General features: G+C 32.7%; 3 protein-coding genes across 8 annotated transcripts in view; 2 read left to right on the top strand and 1 right to left on the bottom strand.

Annotated features, from left to right (window-relative positions):
* IP3K1 (Inositol 1,4,5-triphosphate kinase 1) overlaps positions 1-21,032 on the top strand; it is a 40,043-nt gene that overhangs the window by 12,848 nt on the left and 6,163 nt on the right. The window contains exon 1 of one of the 6 annotated variants that reach the window (XM_008200032.3): positions 6,453-6,826. The exons of 4 other annotated variants lie outside the window; for them this stretch is intronic. In XM_008200032.3, coding sequence (XP_008198254.1) covers positions 6,779-6,826 — 48 coding nt within the window. In that variant the 5' untranslated portion in view covers positions 6,453-6,778. Of the gene's footprint in view, positions 1-6,452; positions 6,827-13,756; positions 13,886-21,032 lie in introns of those variants that run through there. One more of the 6 variants, XM_015983587.2, reaches the window with a different exon arrangement.
* Positions 86-2,394, top strand: LOC135265274 (uncharacterized). Its single transcript, XM_064355082.1, has 5 exons — positions 86-683; positions 736-868; positions 930-1,121; positions 1,175-1,818; positions 1,882-2,394. Exons 1-5 carry the CDS (start codon positions 344-346, stop codon positions 2,313-2,315), a joined length of 1,743 nt encoding a protein of 580 aa, XP_064211152.1. The 5' UTR covers positions 86-343; the 3' UTR covers positions 2,316-2,394.
* LOC135265487 (uncharacterized) lies at positions 2,339-4,049 on the bottom strand. The gene is made up of 4 exons (XM_064355090.1): positions 3,790-4,049; positions 3,544-3,737; positions 2,784-3,493; positions 2,339-2,719 (listed from the first exon to the last, which is right to left on the bottom strand). Coding segments are annotated over exons 1-4 (1,269 nt in total). The 5' UTR covers positions 3,791-4,049; the 3' UTR covers positions 2,339-2,355.

Here is a 21,032-nt window from a genome sequence, read left to right on the forward strand (position 1 = left end):
ACCTCAAATGTCTACGTCACACTGATAGCGCGTATACGCGCTATCAGTGTGACGTAGACATTTGAGGTAGGTCAGCACCTTAAAGCTAAACAATCGCCATTTTCAATGCTTTTCTTATGGGCATTTAAAAGTTTTTCGTATTTCTTTAATGCTAGAAGTGTAGGAACATTACTTTTACAGAGAAATGATAGCTATGAAAAATGCAATGTCGTTTCTTAAAGATTTTAGCAACTGAGCTAATATTTCTGTAAGTTGAACACATAAATCCTTTTCTAACCTAACTTTTTTCAAACTTCAAAATTCAGTTTTTCTTAATTTGGACATCATATTGATGTAAATTATTATGTGGCCTTTTAAAACTGAGGGAAAAATGGTTTGCCACACTAATGACATTGGATTTCTTCTGAATGACGAATTCATGGGGTGCAACCGGCGCAACCCCAATAAACGGGTTGTTTTCTGTCCCCCTCCCCCATCACGAGGGATGAATAGCAGGTATACGAGGGTAGAGGGTTCAGGCACATACATGGTTGAAAGTAGTACGGGTTGTGAGTTCTGTGCTTCTTTCGTGAGTGTCTTTTGTTATCGTGTTTTTTCCGATCGTTCTCCATATCTTCGTGTTCTTGAATTTTTAAAATTCTGTTTTTCCAAGACATTATCTCATTTTTGTGGTACATCATTAGGTATGATTTGTGAATAATATTTTGTTGCGATACTTTGATAGTTCATGTGTAGTAGGTTTTTACATCACAACTATGGGAATGTGTTGGGCTCCAGATTGCAAACACTATAGTACTCGCGATAAATGCCATTTTTTTAGTTTTCCTAAGTCGGGAAAAGAACGAGCACTATGGAAAAAATTGTTGAGGTAATTTTTAATAGATGTTTTGATATTAATTTTTAATTGCTTGTTTCATTGTTAAATGTAGAAGAGATGTAGAACCCGGACCAGGAGCCTACGTTTGCAGCTGCCATTTTCGGGATGGAAGAAAGGAAAATGGTCCTGAATTATTTTTGCACAATATCGCAAAAAGAGCCTATTTTCAAGTGGAATCTCCAGAAAAAAAAAAGATGAAAAAACAAGGACTCCCTTCTTGTTCTAGTTCCGCTGAATCATTAAGGTAAAAAGTGAATCCTAGTTTTAAATTGATTTACAATTTGATCATTTGAATAGTGTTGATATACCGGAAGAAACAGTACCATCGACAATGAATTTAGAGGAAGTGCCATCGACGTCTACAGCCGTAGTTGCAGCACCAGCAGATATAATTCAAGATGCTCCGTTAGAATCTATGGGTGTGCAAGCACCCTTGGTGTCACATGCGGCTCTTGAAGCAGAAATGTATTTTCTCAAAAAGGAAAATGCTGAACTTAAAGCAAAAATACAATATCTGACAGTACGATTTTGCTATGAAAATGTTCAAGGAAATGACAAACTCATTGTTTTATATACCGGTCTTCCCAATAGCCAGATTTTCGAAGCATTGTTTCACTTAATCGAAAAGTTGGACATAAAATATTACCACAAATGGACAGTCCAAAAGTTAACTAGAATTGACCAACTCTTTTTAACCCTAGTAAAATTACGACTCAATTTCCCTCAACTTGATTTGGCGCAACGCTTTGGGGTTGCCCAAAGCACAGTTTCTAATATTATTTTAACATTTGTCCATGTAATATATGAAATTTTATATAAACAGTTTATGACGACAATGCCTTCGCGCGAAAAAAATAAATCTTGCTTGCCAACATGTTTTAGCAATTTTACTAATTGTAGAGCAGTTCTAGATTGTACCGAAATTTTCACTGTGGTATCACGTAAGTCTATGTCAACACAGAAATTAACATATAGTACTTACAAACATCATAATACTTTCAAAGGGCTAATTGGAGTTGCACCCAATGGTGTCATCACATTTGTAAGTGATTTATACGTGGGATCAACTTCTGATCAAAAAGTTGTTTTAAATTGTGGAATAATCGACATGTTAAAAACTGGAGATATGATTTTAGCCGATAAGGGATTTTTGATCCAAAATATTCTGCCACCAGGGGTCACTTTGAATATTCCACCTTTTTTATCAAATGTCCAATTTACACCAGAGCAAGTTAAGTGTACCGAAAATATTGCACGTGCAAGAATACACGTCGAAAGGGCAATACGCCGATTAAAATGTTATCATATTTTAAATTTTTTGCCAGAGTCTTTGTGCCACTATGGAGATATTGTTTTTAAAGCGACTGCCGCTTTAACAAACCTCCAATTTCCATTAATTAAAGAGGTAGCAGAATTGTTTCAGGATTGTGATGATTAAAATAATGTAAAATAAAAACCATCTATTTATATACAGTTTATTATTGTGAAATAAAGGAAATATATTGGTCAAGATAAAATTCTTTTAAAATATTGATATTTTCTGACCACCCCGGATCTTTTTCAATTTGAAATATCTCTGTGCACTTTGGTGTCCACACGACAAAGTAGCAGATACTTCGACCAGTGATGTGCATTTGCCCCTGTACTTGGTGGTAATAATTGTGATTGCTGTTAAGATTAATGTCCTCATTTTCATCCCTCCAATAAAAATATTTTTTATCCTTCAGGGCTTCAGACAAACTGTCAGTGTCCCTATATTTATATGGGCATTTAATTTCGAGAATCCCATCTTCTTCCACTAATCCATCAGGACTTGCTCCCAAAAAGCCTGATTCTTCCAACCTACAAAAAAAAGTAATATTACATTATTCATCTAAGTTATACGTGTTAATTATTTTCGACCTACCAAAATCCCGTCTCTTGGACTTTAAGATTCGTCGCTTCTTCAAATTCTCTGAGCGCTGTCTTCTCGTGGGTCTTACCCCACTGCACAGCAGCAACCCTGTCAAGCGAATAGCCTTCCGCCAAATTTTTAAATAAAGAGGGTGGGAATCTTCGTCTACTGCAAGCAGATAGTACCATGCCAAACCTGCTGGCCGTTAAACGATGTTTCCTTGCTACATGCCAATTTTCGTTAACATGTTGGCCCCGAGTGCACGCCTCAACCAGTTTAATGCGTGCCTCATCTATTCTGCACTTCTCCAAAAGAAACTTTTGTTTGTCTATGGCCTGCACGTATTCTAAGCTTTGTAGAATTTCTTCGATATCTGCAATAATTTTTCTGGCTTCTTCACTTGCTTCTGGTCTTAGGAGCCAAGTGAAGCCCACCACATTCGTGACGCCTATTTCGGCACGGAACTGAATAATTTCGTCCTCAGTAGAGGACCTAGACAGTGCCGTATAGTTTGATAATTTCGGCTTGTAAACATCAGCTAACTTAATGACTTCTGTTTGTGGTGTTGTTTTTGATGGGGCACTCCACTGACACTCAATGTCAGTAGCACTTACATTATAATGAGCATAATATAATGCTGCAGCCATATGATGGCAAGCCACGTTGCCCCTTGGGCAGGTACAATGTGCCGTCTTAACCCCTTCTTCTAGGTCATATGAAATCTAAAACACACTTTGTAGAAGAAATGTCTAACAGTTAAATAAATACAAACCTCCACAGTATAATTTAGCTTTTTCATGCTCGGTAGAACTTCTGCAGAAATTCTCATCGGTTGTACTGTGCCATCAAACCTAAATTTGGTGACGTGACCGCTGGTAAAAGCATTTTCTCCCCGAACTAAAAAGCGATTACCGTCCCCAAAAAATTTCGCAATAAAGTGAAACTTAACAATGTGCTTTTCTGCCACTAAAATGCATAAATATAATAGTTTCTCAAAGTATAATTAAAGCTTACTCACTTTCTCACCGACAACGTGGTTCCCTGTATTCTTTTATAAAGTTCGTATTTTCACAAAAAGTCACTTCTAAATTAAATTAAAGTCTCTAGTGGCACAAATTACACCCGCTGCAGCTATTTGACACGTTATTAACGCACAAACACAACCAAAAAACCGAAAAACGTATTACACCACATGTAAAAGACTGGTTGTTTAGCTTTGAGCAACTGACCTACCGTAATAAGAGTGGGGAGGTGACGTCACGACTGATAGCGCGTATTCCAAGTCGTGCGTTGACTCGAATTGACGTCAAGTCAATCAATCAAATTTGAACGCATTGTTCGGGTTTTTGTTACCAGAGGGCGCTGCCAATTGGCGCCCAATTCAAATCCTTGTCCTCGTATCCAATTATTTGTTTATTGCTGGGGTCATACGCGCTCTTTGACGTACTCCAGTTCTATAAATAGTTAAATGTGTCGATAATTCATATTTTGAGGGTTTTTACACGTCAATTCCTCGTATGTGTATGTGGGAAAAAACCGATTTTGTAACCGAATTGTAATAAATAAAGTGTCTTTTATCTAATCGACTGACGACAATGATGATTTTTTTATGGTATGTCATAGTTTTGACTCACGATGTGTACCGTTTTGCCGAATGTTAAACATCTGTTTAGATTGGTTTTGTGTATAATAAAGTTTATTCGAAAGTAAACAAGGATTCGGACGATTTAATTAATTTTGTAAACTAACGAAAAACTAAATTTAGGTTAAGTACTTCCGAGCTATTTACGCACGTTGTTAAAAAGTCAACGGATGTATTAAAATCGAAATTGATGTTTCGCTGAAAATATTTATTTTTGTGGATGAGCTTCGCGAAATGTTTAATTTTTTGTTATTGCTTCTAATCCTTTGAGCCACTTTATCGCTTATCAGCGCAGGTAAATGTTTAATCACGAGGCGTTTTGTTATGGTTTATTTAATGTGTGGCGTTTCAATTCTAAATCGTAAATAAATCAGTGCCAAAAAGCGTAACACAATCAAAAATTCAAAAAGTCTTTAGATCAACTCTTGCTGTGGAATTTAGATTGACAGATTTTTATTGTCTTTTTATGTATCAGGTTAGAACAGTTTTTTTTTAATAAAATGAGTTTGTCAATTTTATTTTCTGAAGATTATTGTGTATTTTTTGACTTTTCAGTTTATAGTTTTGTTTTATTTAAATATTAACAAAATTTATGGCCGTTATGTAAATTTAAACTTTCTTTATAGAGTTTTTAAAGTACTTTATAATTTTTTTATAAATAATAAAAAACACACTGGATTTAACCGGATTCAAGTCATAACTTATAAAAAGCCTATTATTACAATTATGTACTTTTTATGTTTTGCGCAAACGTTTCGGAAGATCTTTATTCTCGCTTTTAATTTACGTGTTCTTTTGGCTTTGTGAAATTATTAACAATTTTTCTTAAATTTTTTAGGAAGTGTTTTTAGTTTCTTTAATTCGTGTGTTTTTCTTTTAACTTTTTAAAATCATTATAGATTCTAACCATAATTTACTTCATTCAAATTTTTCAAAACATGTATTGTCTTGTGTTTTCCAGAGTTTTTTAAGTTCTTTTTCCCTTAAATTCCTCTCTAATTTTGTAATCCTAAAATTTAATGTTATTTTGATGTGAATAGGCCTATTTTCTTTTAGAACATTTCTCTAAATAATGTGAGTTTGTCAATTGCTTTTTTTTTAAGATTGTGTTTATTTCTTGATTCTTCAGTTCGTAGTTTTTTTTTTACAACTTTTCTTTAAATATTGACAAAGTTTATTGCCGTTATGCAAATTTGTACTTTCTTTATAGGATTTTTAAAGTACTTAAATAATAAATTACGCACTTTTATAACCAAAAGTGATAAAAAAACACACCGGATTTAACCGGATTTTGTTGTTTTGCACAAACATTTTGAAAGATCTTTACTTTCTTTTAATTCATGTTTTCTTCTTTTTGCTTTTTCATGAAAAAAAACCTTCAAATATCTGTTTCCTAGTGTTTTTTTCTCTCAATTCAATTAAGACTTTGGCTCATTTTAAATTTTAAGTTTATTAATTCTCTGACCTTTTATCTTTTGATCTAAATATCTTGTTTTTTTTTCTATAAAATTCCAAGATCGCTTTTGAAGATCGTTAATTGCTTAATCTTGTTCAATCAACTCAAAAAATCAATCTTCATTCTAATACTCTAATTATCTGGCAGGTGTTGAAACATTCTTTTAGTAAAATGTTTTAAAAAAAAATGCAATTTAAGTTTATAGTTTCTTTGTTTTGATACAGTTTATGGCATTTATGGAAATTTTACTTTCTTTATAAATAGAGTTTTTAAACTAAACCATAAATCACGTTCTCTTTTACCGAAAATAATAGAAACAATACCGGACTTGACCGGATTTAACCGGATTCCCGGACTGCAAATTTCGCGCGGAAAGAATCCAGAACACCGGAAATAATAAAAAAAATCGCTACTGCTTTATTGCTAGCGCGAAATAGCACCACATGTTCGAATTTTCGTAAACATTCCTTGTTCAAATATTATTTATAGTACACACATCCTCCAAATATTTATTCTCCAACTGATGCGGCAGTGTATTGTTTTCGCCGTACCGTGACGCTCCATCAGTGAGGAATAATTTCCACCGTTTCGCGTATAATTGGGACGCCCTAACCAACGAGTCATCGTATCACAGAGAGAGAAAGCTTTGCATTGACGTCAATGGATGCCAGTGGCTCACGTTTCCACCTAGCCAAGCAAGCAGTTTCTGAATTTCAGTCATGTTGCATAACGTTAAAAAAACCATCGTCGGAGTGCGATTTTCACGATTTTTGCACCCGGAAACCGCGCGAAATGTCCGCTGACTCCGGGAGGTGGTAACCGCCCCCAGCGGCCGCCCATTCGTTCGGGTCTTCGCCGCGTTGATGGTGATGGTGCGTCCAAGAGCGTGAATGTTGTGTGCGGGAAAGGATGGATCACGTGCTGTCCCTGTTGGCGTTTTCCGGGAGCGGTTTCAAGGTGAGGGGTTGGCGGTTTTCACTTTTGTTTGTTTATTTTCGTGATAATTTTATTGGAAATATTTACGCTAGTTGTTGGCAAGGTAACTCGGCGAAAATTGTTGTTTTTACAACTATGTTCGATTTTTGTTTTATTTATTTTAAGCGAGTCGGCGGCGAGTGACGTCAATTAGGTTTTAATTTAAGCAAATATCTTATAAATGCCAGATAGGCAGGTTTTGCAGTTGGTAATAAGCGAGACATCCGTCATTTTTCTTGATGAAAAAATTCGACTTAATTGTTGTTGCAGTTAAAATTGTTGCTAATCTAATTTAATTTAATATTGACAGAGTTGTGGTAAATTAAGCGACGGCTGTAATTACACAAATTTACGCTTCAACTATTTGTTTAATTAATACTGACGACATAGTTTTTTCTGTCTTCAACGGCTGTTTGCCGTGTAATTATTTCATTTGCTAGATTTTAACTTATTTTATTCAAACTAGTTACTCAATTGATAAGTTTAATGAAGATTTTTTACAAAACAAAAATTTTCGTTACGTTGACGTTTTCATTGGACAATTAATTTTTTAGTCATTTTAACCATTTTTTTATGTTTTCAAATTTTGTGGAATTCTTGTCATTGTTTGGCTGTTTTTGACGATTTTTTATTTCTTCTTTAATAGTTTTAAGTTGAATCTTGATATACATATTTCGATTAATTGATTAATTCATGCCAATCACGGCTCGTATTTGTTTAAAATGAAACAATACGTTGCGTAAAAATAATTGTTACGTTTTGCTACATGGACTTTAAATGAAAAATTTCGTAACTTTATGAAATAGAAAAACAATGAACGTATTTAGTGGCCATCAAGGGCTGTATGCTAATGCTGAATTAAATATTTCAACAAAAATGTTGGATAAAATTACAAACTTGCAAAGATTTTTCAGAAAAAATGTGTTTTCACGCTAATTAGGTCCACATTATTGTTACTTTTAACAATTTTTTTCATGTTTTTTTCAATTGAAGAAGTAAAATTCAATTTTTTGTAGAGTTTTCAGGCATTATTTAGTTGATATTTGAGCGATTTCTTTGTTCTCTGTGCCCTAGTCTGCTGTAAAAAGGTATGTTTACGATTATTTAATTAATTAATGCCAATCATGGCTGGTACTTGTTTTAAAACACGTTGCGTAAAAATTGTTACGTTTTACTACATGGATTTTAAATATAAAATTTCGTGACTTTGTTGGATATACAATGTACAGGGTGTAAATATTTCTAGTCGAGTAAAAAAATTAATTAATATTCTAGGCGATAGGCAATTAATTAAAATGTTTAAGGAATTGCTGCTAAGGAATTTTTTTAAGTCACTGACATATTTTCTATATTTTTTAAAGAATAGAGAGGAACAATAAAAAAAGTTTAGTTATTTTTTTGGGTGAATTTGTTTTTTTATCACGTGTGTCATACAATTTTTGTTGTCAATGCAAACTAAATAGCCATTTGATTCGAATTAGTTTAATTCTGAATTAAATTTTAATTTGCTTTCTGTTAACCGGTTCTAAATCTTACTATTAGAATAATAGTTTAATCAAAAGGATGAACGAAAAAAAATTTCCACCAAAAATTTCGTTGCGTAGCGTTCATTTTTTGTCACCTACTCAGTTTTTTTAAAAGCTATTTTAAAAGATTTAGTAACCGGCAGTTTTTTTTTAGTTTTTGTGGTATTTTTGGTGGTTTATCATGTTTTTTGGATATCTAAAAATTAAGGCATTTCCAAAGATTTTAGGCATTGGTTTGATATTATTTTTGGTGAGTTCATACAACGTACAGTCGAACAAAGTGAAAATGACGCCTGATTGGAGTGGTAAACTTTTTTAGTTCTGCTATAACATTTATTTTTGCTAATTTAAATTAATTAGTTTTTAAATAATTAACAATTTGACAAAACCATTTCTTAAAGGAAATTAGGCATTAATAAGATGAAACTGTCATAATTTTTGTACAAAAGGCTTTCCTTGATTTTATGTGAAACAATAATATTTATAAAAATTTATAACTTTCCTATTTTTGTTTTCTAAAGCTTTTCAAATGAAATTATTCAGAACTAAATATTATTAAATAGTTTCGACTTATGTGCGCTTATGTAGAAACAACTCAAGGGTTTTTTTAAGTTTACAACGAAACGAATTACATTTATAATTTTCAAACATTGATGAATAAAAATAAAAATTCCTTACTTTCCTGATCTTCTAAAGGAATTTATCTTGAAAGTACGTCTAGTTTGCAATCTTCAGCAGTCACTTGTTTATTAAAGCGTCATTTTCACTTTGTTCGACTGTACATATGTATAAAGGGCCGTAATCGTGTTTTCTTGTTGGATAGTTTCGGTAAAGTTGGTATAATACCTAATAATAAAATAATACAACAAAAGCGCGCTTTATCTTGCAAAAGTGTCGAATAAAATATTAAATTCTTTAAATAAACATTAGGTTACGTTAGTTTTGCCAAAACTTTTTTGTCCAATATAAATAAAATCATCTTCATTAGAGTTGAATAAATGATTATAATATGTTTTTACCCTTAATCGGTTTAACTACGCCTAGAACTACTACTTTCGCAAACGTTAAGTCTAATAAATCATTGTATTTAGCATACTTAAGGTCAACTAATTTTAATATTTGATAATTAATTAATTCAGCGGCTACAAATTATTGCTTTATTATTTATTAATTTTACGTCTTGTGGGTCGCTTCTCAAATAAATCGAGTGGAATTCACAATTTAAAAATAAAAATGTTTGAAATTCCCCGCTCGCTTCTAAAACCCCGCCGTTTTTCCGAAGTTGTAAAAAGTCGGACGCTCCACCTGCAAGACATTGACCTATAATAGTCGGGGAAATACGATTGTTTGTAAAATCAATCGATCAAATAATGACTCGTGACACGCTTTACACAACCTTCTGTCCGAAAATAAGCCCCGATTATCGTCAAACCGTACTTCCAGTTCGATAACCACATTTCCGGTTGACGTCAATGATCTAAGCCCCAGTTGTATTTTTCTCGAGAAAGTGCATGTTTTCGTGACACGCGATTTTGGAAATAAACATTTTCTTCGCGCTTCTGGGAAGATAAGCAGTTGTCTCTCGTACTACGGATCGGTTTTTCGATGAGTCAAAGACGCTGAATTCTACGTGAGCGAAAACACGATTGCGGAAATTGCATCTTGGATGGCAATAAATAAACAGAGGTGTACTAACGTCATTTGTTGATGGGAGACAGGTACTCGTGGATGCAATTATCGGTGAAATATGTAATTACTATTATTACACGGTTTGTAATGAAATATAATAATTAGGAATGGCGAAAATTGCGCAATAATTGACGAGCCGAAATTTTCGTTCCTTGAATAAGTGATTCACGGGCCGACTTTGGGACCTCACAAGATGACAACCGCAAAACTTTAAAGGATTATTATTCACGCCGTAATTGGCGTTATTACTAATAATGTCCAAAATTGCGCTTAATGCGCTTTGTAATCGGACGATTCTTCAGCCTTTTACGCACACATACGACTTTATTTTTAGATCACGACACGTCAATTGATGTTACATTACCCCGAAAACATTACCAACGCAATCACGAGATTCTTGGGCTAAAGGTTTTATTTTCACTTTTCTTCGGTAAATTGGACCGAAAATCGTCAAAAATGAATAAAACTTTGTGAAAAGTTCGGTGCTTTTTTCGGGCGCTTTAGCATGTTTTTGTGATTTTGTGAATTTCGTCAGAAATAAGCCGTATTTTTATTATTTATAATAGCTATTTATGGTGTTATAAATTATAAATGAATGAAGCATTAAAAATAATAATGAAAATGAAACGAATAAAATTTCGTTATTCACGTGTATCATACAATATTTTTTCTCCTTCCTAAAAATAAAATTTCATTATATTTTATTTTAATTTACTTTCATCATTTAATATTTTTTAATAGCATAGTATACAGACTGGGCCAAAAGTAGTGCACAAAATTTATACTATTTTTGTTATGAGTCATTTAAAAAAAGGCCTCGTAGAGATCGATTTAATTTTTTTAAATGCTATATTTTGACAACTTAATGACATTTTTGACAATGTGCGTTTTTCACTGATGACGTCATTTTCAATTTATTTATGTGACATCTGACTTTATTAGTGTTCAAAAAAGGCAAAAAAAGAAGAAAATAAATTAAAAAAGTTATAACAAGTTATTGAGAGTAATAGGTACACAAAGAGTTTAATTTGTTTGTTGTTTCATTTTATAAGGGGTAATGCTTTATTGTTTATTTTTTGTCTTTTGGTGTGAAATTAAATGTTTTCGTGCTGACTTTGAAGAAACTATTATAAAATTATGTAAAATAATAAAGGCCATTATGTCTAATAAATTGACAATATTTTTTTATTAAATTTATTTTTTAACTTTTTATTTAATTTTTTATTTTTGATTTTTCTTGCAATATAAGTCCAATAACAAAAATATGAATTTTTCAAAAAAATCCCCAAACAGATTGATTTTATTTTTATTATGCTATTTGAGACGTCGGGCGTTTTTGAGTAATGACGTTATTTTTACTGCCCTTTTTCATAATTGGTTAAGATAGTACACATTTTTATCTTCCTGCTAAGTATAAAAAAATAAAAAAATTAAGCAAAAACAAGAAACAAAAAAATTATAAAAGGTACTGCGAGTATTCAGAGTTTAATTTTTTGCTCTTGCTTTTTTGTTTATTTTTTGTGATTTGGTGTCATATTAAATAGGTTTTCGTCCTAATTTTCCGATAAAATTGGAAAAACTATAACCGCTTATGTCATAAGTTAAAAACAAAAAAATAATGGCCATTATGACTAATTCTCAATATTTTTTTAATTTAATTTTTTTATAATTTTTTTTATTACTAGAATGATTAAACAGTGAACGAGAATGTCGGTTGTCATTTAAAAAAATAAAAAATGACTTCACACTCGAAAACGAATGACACCAAGTATTACTTGTTCCAGGTTTTTTTCAAAAATGACTAAAATATGAAAAATATGAAATTTTCAAAAAAAAAAAATTCTCGGACAGGTTGTTTTTATTTGTTTAAATTACAATTGACTCTTTTCATTACACATTGTACACATTTTTATATTCCTGGGTAGTACTATAAAAGAATTCAAAAAAATTAAACAAAAAAAATAAGAAAATAAAATAAAAAAGTTACAATAATTATTTAGAGTATTACCCAGAGTTTTATTTTTTTTGCTTTTGCCAATGTTTTCATGCTAATTTACAAAAAAAAAATAATAAAAAAAAAGTTAGTTATTATATTATTAACTTATTTTGACTTATATAAAATAAGTCAAAAACATAAATATAAAGGTCATTATGCTTAATTGTCAATATTTTTTCATTTTATTAAATAATTTTTTTTCTTAATTTATTTTTTTTATTATTTCTTCCCCGAAAAATAAAGATGACGACATTACTTAAAAACGCACCACCTCAGAAATGTCATAATGGTGTCAAAATGTAGCATTAAAAAAATCGACCTATTCGAGAATTTTTTTAGCATTAAAAAAATCGACCTATTCGAGAATTTTTTCAAAAAAAGGCTAACAAAAAATATGAATTTTGTGCATTACTTTTCTTATTTTAAGTCAGGACACATTTTTTTTTCATAATTTAAAAGATATTTGTTTTCTGATCCAAAGTTGTATAAATCTACTAAAAATTGTTTTTTAAAAATTATTAAAACTGAAAATTTTGCCATAAATTTCTCCGTGTCGAGAAAGTCGTAAAGTTTCTTTCTCCCATCATGTGTTGATAAGAAACTGTTTTTAATAATATTATAATGTATTTTATGTCGTGTCGTTAAATCTCAATTTTAATAGATGCGAAAAAATTTCCTTTACGTAAATCGGCTGAATCGTCCCCTCCTTGCGTGTGAAAATGAAAATAAATGAAATTTTTGACCTTAAGCAGTGTTACAAGGTGGACTTGAGAGCTTCTTCGAGATTCTTCAGATTCTCGCTGTGATTATCTCATTGTTACAAAACATTTGCAATTTTGACGTCAATTCAAATGAGCGCAAATAACTGTATTCGCCCAAATTTTTTCGTCTAATAAAAGTGACCGGAAATATTGGTCGTTGGCAATGCGCCGCACGTCTCCACCGCCGGCCCGATGCTATCCTCGATTTATTCATAACATGTAATTTGATAAAAATTTCAAGATTTGTTTTATGTTACGCTATAAATAATCATATTAAAAACGTAACTTGCGTCAATCCGATATCTAAAAACAAAACAATATTATGAAAATTGCTCGCACATTACAATGCATTGTCGTTAAGCTGCGCTAAAAACTGCCACATTTCACAAGAACGGGCGGAAAAAGCCGCACAAAAACACCGATAGTGATAAGCAAGACATTGACGTATCGGAAGGAAGCACTTCCAGGTGCATTGTTTGCCCAAGGATGAGATTACACGCCGATATGTTAATTCGAAGGGAAGTCGAAATCGAAAATTCGGCCTATCGCCAAGGCCGCGGCCGCTGTTTGTAAATATTCCTATCTAATCGTCCGGTACTAATTACTTTGCTGCATCCGATGAAAATTTGCAAAGAGCCGTTGAGTCATACGTTTGGGGCAAAGCTGTCAAAACATTTCGCATAAATTGTAATAATTATTTGTTGCCGTAAAAGGTGTTGTTTGCAATATTTCTCAATTGGAAATGATTTAGTTAGTTAGTAATGGCTTAATTGCGGCGAAAATTTATTACACTATGTGCGAACGGAGGTGTGTTCTGATATTTAATGATAATTGGTGACGTGTGAAATGTGGACGATTATCTGCTTAGGTAACGACCGCATTTTTCTCACAAGTGCATGATTCACGACCGATAGTAACTTTCCAGCTTTAGATAGAGCGGAAATGTGAGTCGGTTTTGTGGAAAATGGAACGGTAATAAGTGACCTAAAAAAACACGGTGGTGTGAAGTGACGCAAAAAACGTGTTTGCACGTTGAAATTGGGGCTTCCTTGAACCAATTATAAATTAGGTGAAAATTGTTGATTTTTTTGAATCTGTTATTCTTTTCTGTGGAAGATTTTCCAATGATAAAATTTAGTTAAAGTGACAGAACCATTAAATTGTAAAAGAGCGATAAACTATTGCTTCAGCTGAAGATACCGACTTTGTTTTATTGTTTGCGTTTAATTTTAGCCAGATTCTGTAAACAAACTGATAAATTAGGTAATGCAAAAGTGATAAAAATGAAAACGGTGGAAAAGACGTGTCTTATAATGGAGCAGGTCAGTTCGGGTTAGAGAGATCATTTCTGTTTTAAAAATGGTTCAAAAGATTACTCGTATCTTTGGCACAAAATTTGGATCATTTTTTAATCAAATTTTGACCTTTTCCCGTTGATTTTAACGACAAATCACACTGTCAGACTTGAGTGGTTGCAGTTGTTTGTCGCATGTTACGACTTTGTGGAATTTTTTGAATATGTGTATTTTTAAATTAGAAAACAAATTGATTACAAAATGAATCGATAGTTAATTGAGAGTTGTGGTAAATATTTGGTGGTTGCTTGGGTTGCAATTTATTCGTTTATTCCATGGAGGAAGGAACTTGTGGAGAGGAGATGTCCTATGCCACCAATAAAAACACCTTTTTTGTATATTTTGCAAACTTAGGAAGTGTCCCCAAAATTAAAATAAAAAGTAACGCACAAAATTCATATCTTTGATAATGTTCACTTTTCAAAAAAATTACCGAACAGGTCGATTTTATTTTTTAAATGGTACATTTTGACATCATAGTGACATTTGGAATACCATGCGTTTTTGAGTTGTAAGTCATTTTTTTAATGACAACCCATATTTTTGTTTAGTATTTTAAGTACCACACATCTTTTTCTTTCCGATAATGTGAAAAAAATTCTTTTAAATGAAATTTAAAATAGAAATAATTTAATAAAATTAAAAAAATTACATTTAAACACAGAAGGCTTTATCTTTTGTTCTTGCCTTATTTTATAAAAGGCAATTGTTTTTTGTTTTTTAATAATAAGCATGAAAACGCTAGTATGAAACCTAAACCCAAAAAAATAAACAAAAAACAATCACCTTTTATAAATCGAGCAATAACAAAAAGATAAGGCTCTTTCAATAACTTTTTTAACTTGTTTTCTTTTTCTGCATTTTCTTTGCTTTATCTTTTGGAATTTTTTATACTATCTTTTTCAAGTAACTGTTTTTTTACTCGTGCGACGATTTTTTTACTAACACATCTGTATTAACTTGTTTTATATTTCATTTTTCAATGCTTGAAATTTTTTTTCACCACGTCGATGCCCGTATAAGATTTATGACAATAAACTTTACTATTAATACAGAAACGGTAAACAAAAATTTCGGTTGACATTTGAAAACAAAGATTGACTATAAAACAATTCAAAAAAAAAATCGAAAAAAAGAAGAAAATAACGCACGTCATAAATGACAGAATGGTGTCAAAATGTCGCTTATGCTCTCTCCATAAGTTTCTCCCTCCACGGTTTATTGTTTCTTTCTTTGTCGCATGTTACGCATTTAGTAGGAAATTTCTTGAATTTTTACATTTTTTCAATTAAAAATAAATCAAAAATGTAACTGAGACTTGAGATTTTGTGAGAATTGAGTTAAATAAATATTTGGTAATAATTTAAATTAAACGACAACAATGAGATCTACATTATTGTAATGTTGTTATCCGTTAATATTTTTGAATATTTTTAAAGAAAACTAAATTTTTCTAGTGTTCTGTGATTTGTTTACAGTTTTTGTTTTATACAGCTTTATTCTGCAAACGTTGATTAGTGAAAATAATGTTTAATAATAATTATTTTCTTCGTTGTTTGAACATTCAGTGAATTATTCCAACTTTTTTCATTCTAACATAGAAGATAGCAGGGGCCTTGATTTTTTTACAATGTCTTTCGGGACTTTCCAAATTTTTACCTGAGATAACAGTTGCTAGTTAATTGCTAATTAACGATTTTTTTTAATTGGTTATTGGTGATTTATTTGCTTTGCTACTTTGTTCTTGTTTTTCTGAATGAAAAACATTTCCCGGTGCAGTTTCGCGGAAATTTTCCGATTTTATTACGAAACTGAGTCAGATTGCACCGTTAGTAACCTTCGTGAAAAATTCGGAAAATGCGGCTTCCGACTGACAGACAGCTCCAAACTGTGCAAACATTTCACGCGGAATGTTTGAATTTACATTAAACAAGCCGTGTTAAATTAATTCTCGTTGATTTGCGTAGTTTTCCTTTGAAATTACCATAAACATCGGTTTGTTTTCCGTCCGAAGTGCGAAAGGTCGAAAAATGGTGGATGCGCCAGACGTCAGTATTTACGCACACCCTATATATCGGCAAGTGCGCATAAATCTTGCACCTAAGCTTACCACAAAGCCAAACAATAACATCGAAGAAAAAAAGAGAAAATTAATTAAAATTGATAACGTCACAGTATCCATAAATAAACGCGGAATCTTTCAGGGGTACCAACCGGCGCGAAAAATCCGTTTTCGCGAGCACGTACGCACGATATCAATGAAGCATTAACATAATACAAATTGCGGGACCTCGAGTCTTATCGCGCTACGAAAAATCGCCAAACAATAAATCCGATGAATATTCAGAGGTGTTTATTTATCGCATTTGTTACGAAAAAAATCGCCGCGTGACGTAAATTGTTTAATTAATTTCGTCCTCGAAAGTTGTATAATAAAAATATTTCTTCGCGGGTTATATTTAACGCGAAGGTCGACGACCAGATATCAGTGCGGAAAGCTCGACTTTCGCGCTTTCTTCCCGTATTTTCGACGCTTGATCGGGGTTTTTTCCCGGCTTTATCGTAATTATTTGGAAAATTTTACAACAGAATAATACAAACATATTAAAGCGAAATTAAGGTGTCATTACCGCGCCTTTGATTTTTCCTTTTTCGAATCGAGGGACCAAAAGTAGGATAATGACCTAGATGGTGACTTTTGAACGCCATAAACAATAAACAGGATTTTTGCAGCGTCTGCACTTTTTTCGACACATGTGCGACGAGCTGCGAAAAACACTGAATTAGTGCCGTCTATTTATAGGAGAATTAGAGGAATTGGCGAAATTGGTGAGGTTTTAACCGGTTTTTCTATGTTCTGCAGACAGACGGATCATTAGTCAGTGTGCGATTATCAATTATCTTTTGTTTATTAGATGGGAGCCAGCGGGTAATTTATGGCGGTTTTACGTTTATTTTACGTTCGCTTTTTGTTTGATTTATTGGCCGCAGTAGCATTGTTAATTGCGCGTCAATAATTCACATATTGCGAAAAAATTAAACAGGTTTTCATTATTGAGGAAAATAGAAAAACGAGCGCAATTATTTACATGTAAGCCAATAGAAGTTTAAAAAAAACACGACGATTACTAATAATTGAACATATTTTTTCGTTTTTTAAACAGTGTTTTACTCGTTTCGTCATATTTCACTCTATTTATTTACTTTGTACCAAAGTCCACAAAAAAATCAAGCGTTATTATTTTAATTTCGAGAAGTTACACTCGTATTATCTCATTGGTTTAATTAAAATATTATTACTGTAATTTAGATAAGAATTACAAAGTGCAACTCTGTCCAGCTACAATTTCCGAAATTGTATAATTGTGTCCTTGTTGAAATCGCTGTTTCTCAATATTTTTAATCGAATAGTTTTGTTTAACAACATTCAATTTACTATAATTTCTTTTTTTTTTAATTTTGGCTGTCTTAACGCCTTTTTCATTTTTTATGGGTGATTCCCCAAATCAAAATAAAGTTTAAAATAGTTCAGCTCCAAAACCAAGGCTGATTCAAAAAATTTAAGGATATAAAAATTCTTCAAAAATAATGTGCCTTTTGAACAAAAAAAGAGTTACGTCGCTCAAATAACAAAAGTATAGTAAAAATACAGGGTGACTCAAGGATGTGTGCAAGCCCCATGCAAGTTATCACTTTGATTTTTTTTCTTAACCGATACGGCTTACAACATTTTAAAAAAATGCTTCACTTTATATACAGGCGGTTTCAAAATAAAATACTCAACTAAGATTTCTTTCTTTAAATAAAAGTCCCAAATTTTTGTTACAGGCAATACAACGCACCCGGATTTCTTAGTTTTTGTCATAGTTTTTGACTTATGTAAATTTATATGTGAAAATAAAAAAAATATATAACTTCACAACTAATCAAGATACCTTAAGCATCTCTTTTCCAGTCGCTTCGCTAAGTTTTAGCGCATTTTTTGCAATGAAGGCGAACTCGGAGTCGATATTCCATCGCCTACTACGATTTTTTGAAAATGACAAATTACAAATGGCAATAATTCGATTTTTTAAATGCAATACTACTTGTTTTGTGGCATTTTTTATGAGCTTTTTTGTCGATATAGAGTCTGTGGGTTCTAATTTTTAAAATCTGTCAGATTTTCGTAAATAAAAAGAATTTTTTTTCGGTTAAAAAAATCAAGTAGACTGTTATCGTAATTTAACACTTTCATACCATACTTTCAACAAGTTGTATATTGTAATAGAAACAGACTTATCGTTTAAAAAAAATCAAATCGACAGAACTTGCCTAGAAAAAGTTATGGAGCTTGTACACACCCCTGGGTCACCCTGTATATCCTAAAATGTGTGAAATCGTTGATTGATTATTTTCTAAAATAATAAAATAAAAGAAATTACGCCAAAACATGTGGTTATTAAAGTTATTAAAGAAAAATGAAAATAATTTTTGAAGTTTAAATGATGGGTTAAAGCGTTTTATTTTGACCATGGGAATCTCTGGTTCCCTTGTATTATTTATTATTGCTCAGTCGGAAACTAAGCAGTTCAAAGAATTAAAATTTCATTCTTTACATTTGGTAGGAAAAATATGTATGTCACACGGGACTAAAGTAATATTCGAAATTTTGTGGCAATTTCATTCAGTTGGAAAATTTCGGTACAATTGTTTATCAATACGTGCAACGTGCGTACGTTGAAAACATCGGCCTTGTGTTAAATTTAAAACGAATTTGAATATGTATTGTTTTACGTTAGGTTAGGTCAGGTCACTGGACATTTCGTATCAAATCGCACATAAAATTTCGCTTCACCTTGTCCTTTCTCCAAGTTTCGAAAAAAATCCGCCGTGTCACATTTTTAATTCCTCCCATTACTTTAGCGTATCCTTCAGTCTATAAATAATTTTCTGACATAAATGAATTTTTATCCGTTGCATTGTTGGCGCAGCAAACATTCGCTCGTCCAATTTAGCATTTCCTTGACCGGAAAACGCGAAATTACCAGCCGGCGCAATTAAATAACCGAAGATCTCATCACCGGCACGAAGGTGACGGTTAAAATGGATCTCGAGCTCAACTGACCTGAATGAAAGTCGAACCGGACGCGGAACCCAGACCCAGATTCCGCTCCTGGTCAAAAAACCCTTGAAATTCTACCGTTTGTTTATCATTTAAACCGAACAATAAGCACGCGAATTCGCCTTATCAGCGTTCGGTGATAAGAAATCGTCTTCCTGGTACGGTCCGTGTTTTTCCGTCAGTTGGCTCGGAAGGATTTTCAATACGGAAATCGCAGCAAGCCGACGTATCCCGCATACGTAATTACACAATGACGTATTTCACCACAAGCACCTAATTTGAACGCAAAACATGCGGGGTAATGGCCACCTACGCGCCCCACGTTGGGCGCCACAAAACCGACCAAATCACAACAGGTGTGATTTGATACTTTTGACCCTTTTTTATTTTTATCGCGCGTGAATCACTATTTAATGCTGATTTATGGTAATTGAGGTGATACGGCTTTTGAAAAATTTTATTTTAATCGAAATCTAAATTGGAAATTCGGTTTGTTGACGTAGGGACGTGAAGGTAAAAATGTGAGTCAGGCGTAAACTGTTTGAATAGGAATTAACGGCGCCTCGAAACTATTTTTACGAAGAATTTGCGCGCTTTTCGTGTGAACACCATTGACATCAATTTTTTCACAAGTGTGAAGTAAGCTAATCAATAAACAATGGATGATTGTTACAGGGAAAATCTTCCTGTGTTTTTGTTTCGAGTTAGCGCGGTCGAAACAATTGGGCAAATAGGCGCGACCCAACCTGGCGCCCAACGTGGGGCCGGGGCTATAGAATGGGCCAAAGACGCCCAACACGTGGCCGAATTTTGGCGCCCGACACGCGTACTGAACCATGAACATGGCAAGATAAGGCTAATTAGTTTCATTAAGAAACGACAAATAAAATAAATTAATAAAGCTAATTAATTGCTATCTGTTTGAAAGTGTGGCGCCCAATTTGTGTGCATATTAGTGTTCAATAAAAAAATTAATTGGTGATGTGTACTTGATTTTGAGATTTTAATAGTGACAGTTGATGGATTTTACGAATTCGCCGTACCCACGCCTACTTGTTTTCTTTCTAATGACAGTTCCAGCGCCCGGCAACAGTTGACAACTGCAATTTTACAACAGAATCATCATAGTAAGCTGTGATATTTCGACAGTTGTTTTTGTTATTGGTTCGATTTTACTTAAAATGGATTAATGAGTTTGGTTAATAAATCAATAACAAACTCGAAAATTTGGCGCCCAACGTGTTGCCCGCAATATAGACTTTATCAGAAAACGGAAAACTCGTTCGGTTTGAAATTTTCCGCTTAATTACGTAAGGCCCGCGGGAGAATTGGAGTAATTACCGCAATTACAACAGATTTGAGCATCATTTTCTAAAATTTGAAATTTTTCCACAAAATTATAGATTTTTTCCATCGTTTGTGATACTGACCGCCCGAAACTCCACCGACACAGTTTCGAACCCGATCTTTGGACCAAAACTCTGTCATGATTCACAGAAATGACCACAATCTGACATTTGACACACAACTCAATCCCAATTTCGATAAAAGCTAAATTTAAGAGAGTGCAAGTGAACTTTAATCCTTTCAAAATGAACTGACGCAAAAATTAACAACCGTAGCACACACCAGTATTTTGACAATTTTTTCTGCTTTGTTTACACACAAACGTAAACATTGCTCAATTGTTAAAACCAGTTCCTTACATGTGGCTTAATTCGCCTAAAAAAAAATTAATGATACGATAAACGGGGTCA

The sequence above is a fragment of the Tribolium castaneum genome, chromosome 2 (assembly GCF_031307605.1).
Source record: "Tribolium castaneum strain GA2 chromosome 2, icTriCast1.1, whole genome shotgun sequence".
NCBI lineage: Eukaryota > Metazoa > Arthropoda > Insecta > Coleoptera > Tenebrionidae > Tribolium > Tribolium castaneum.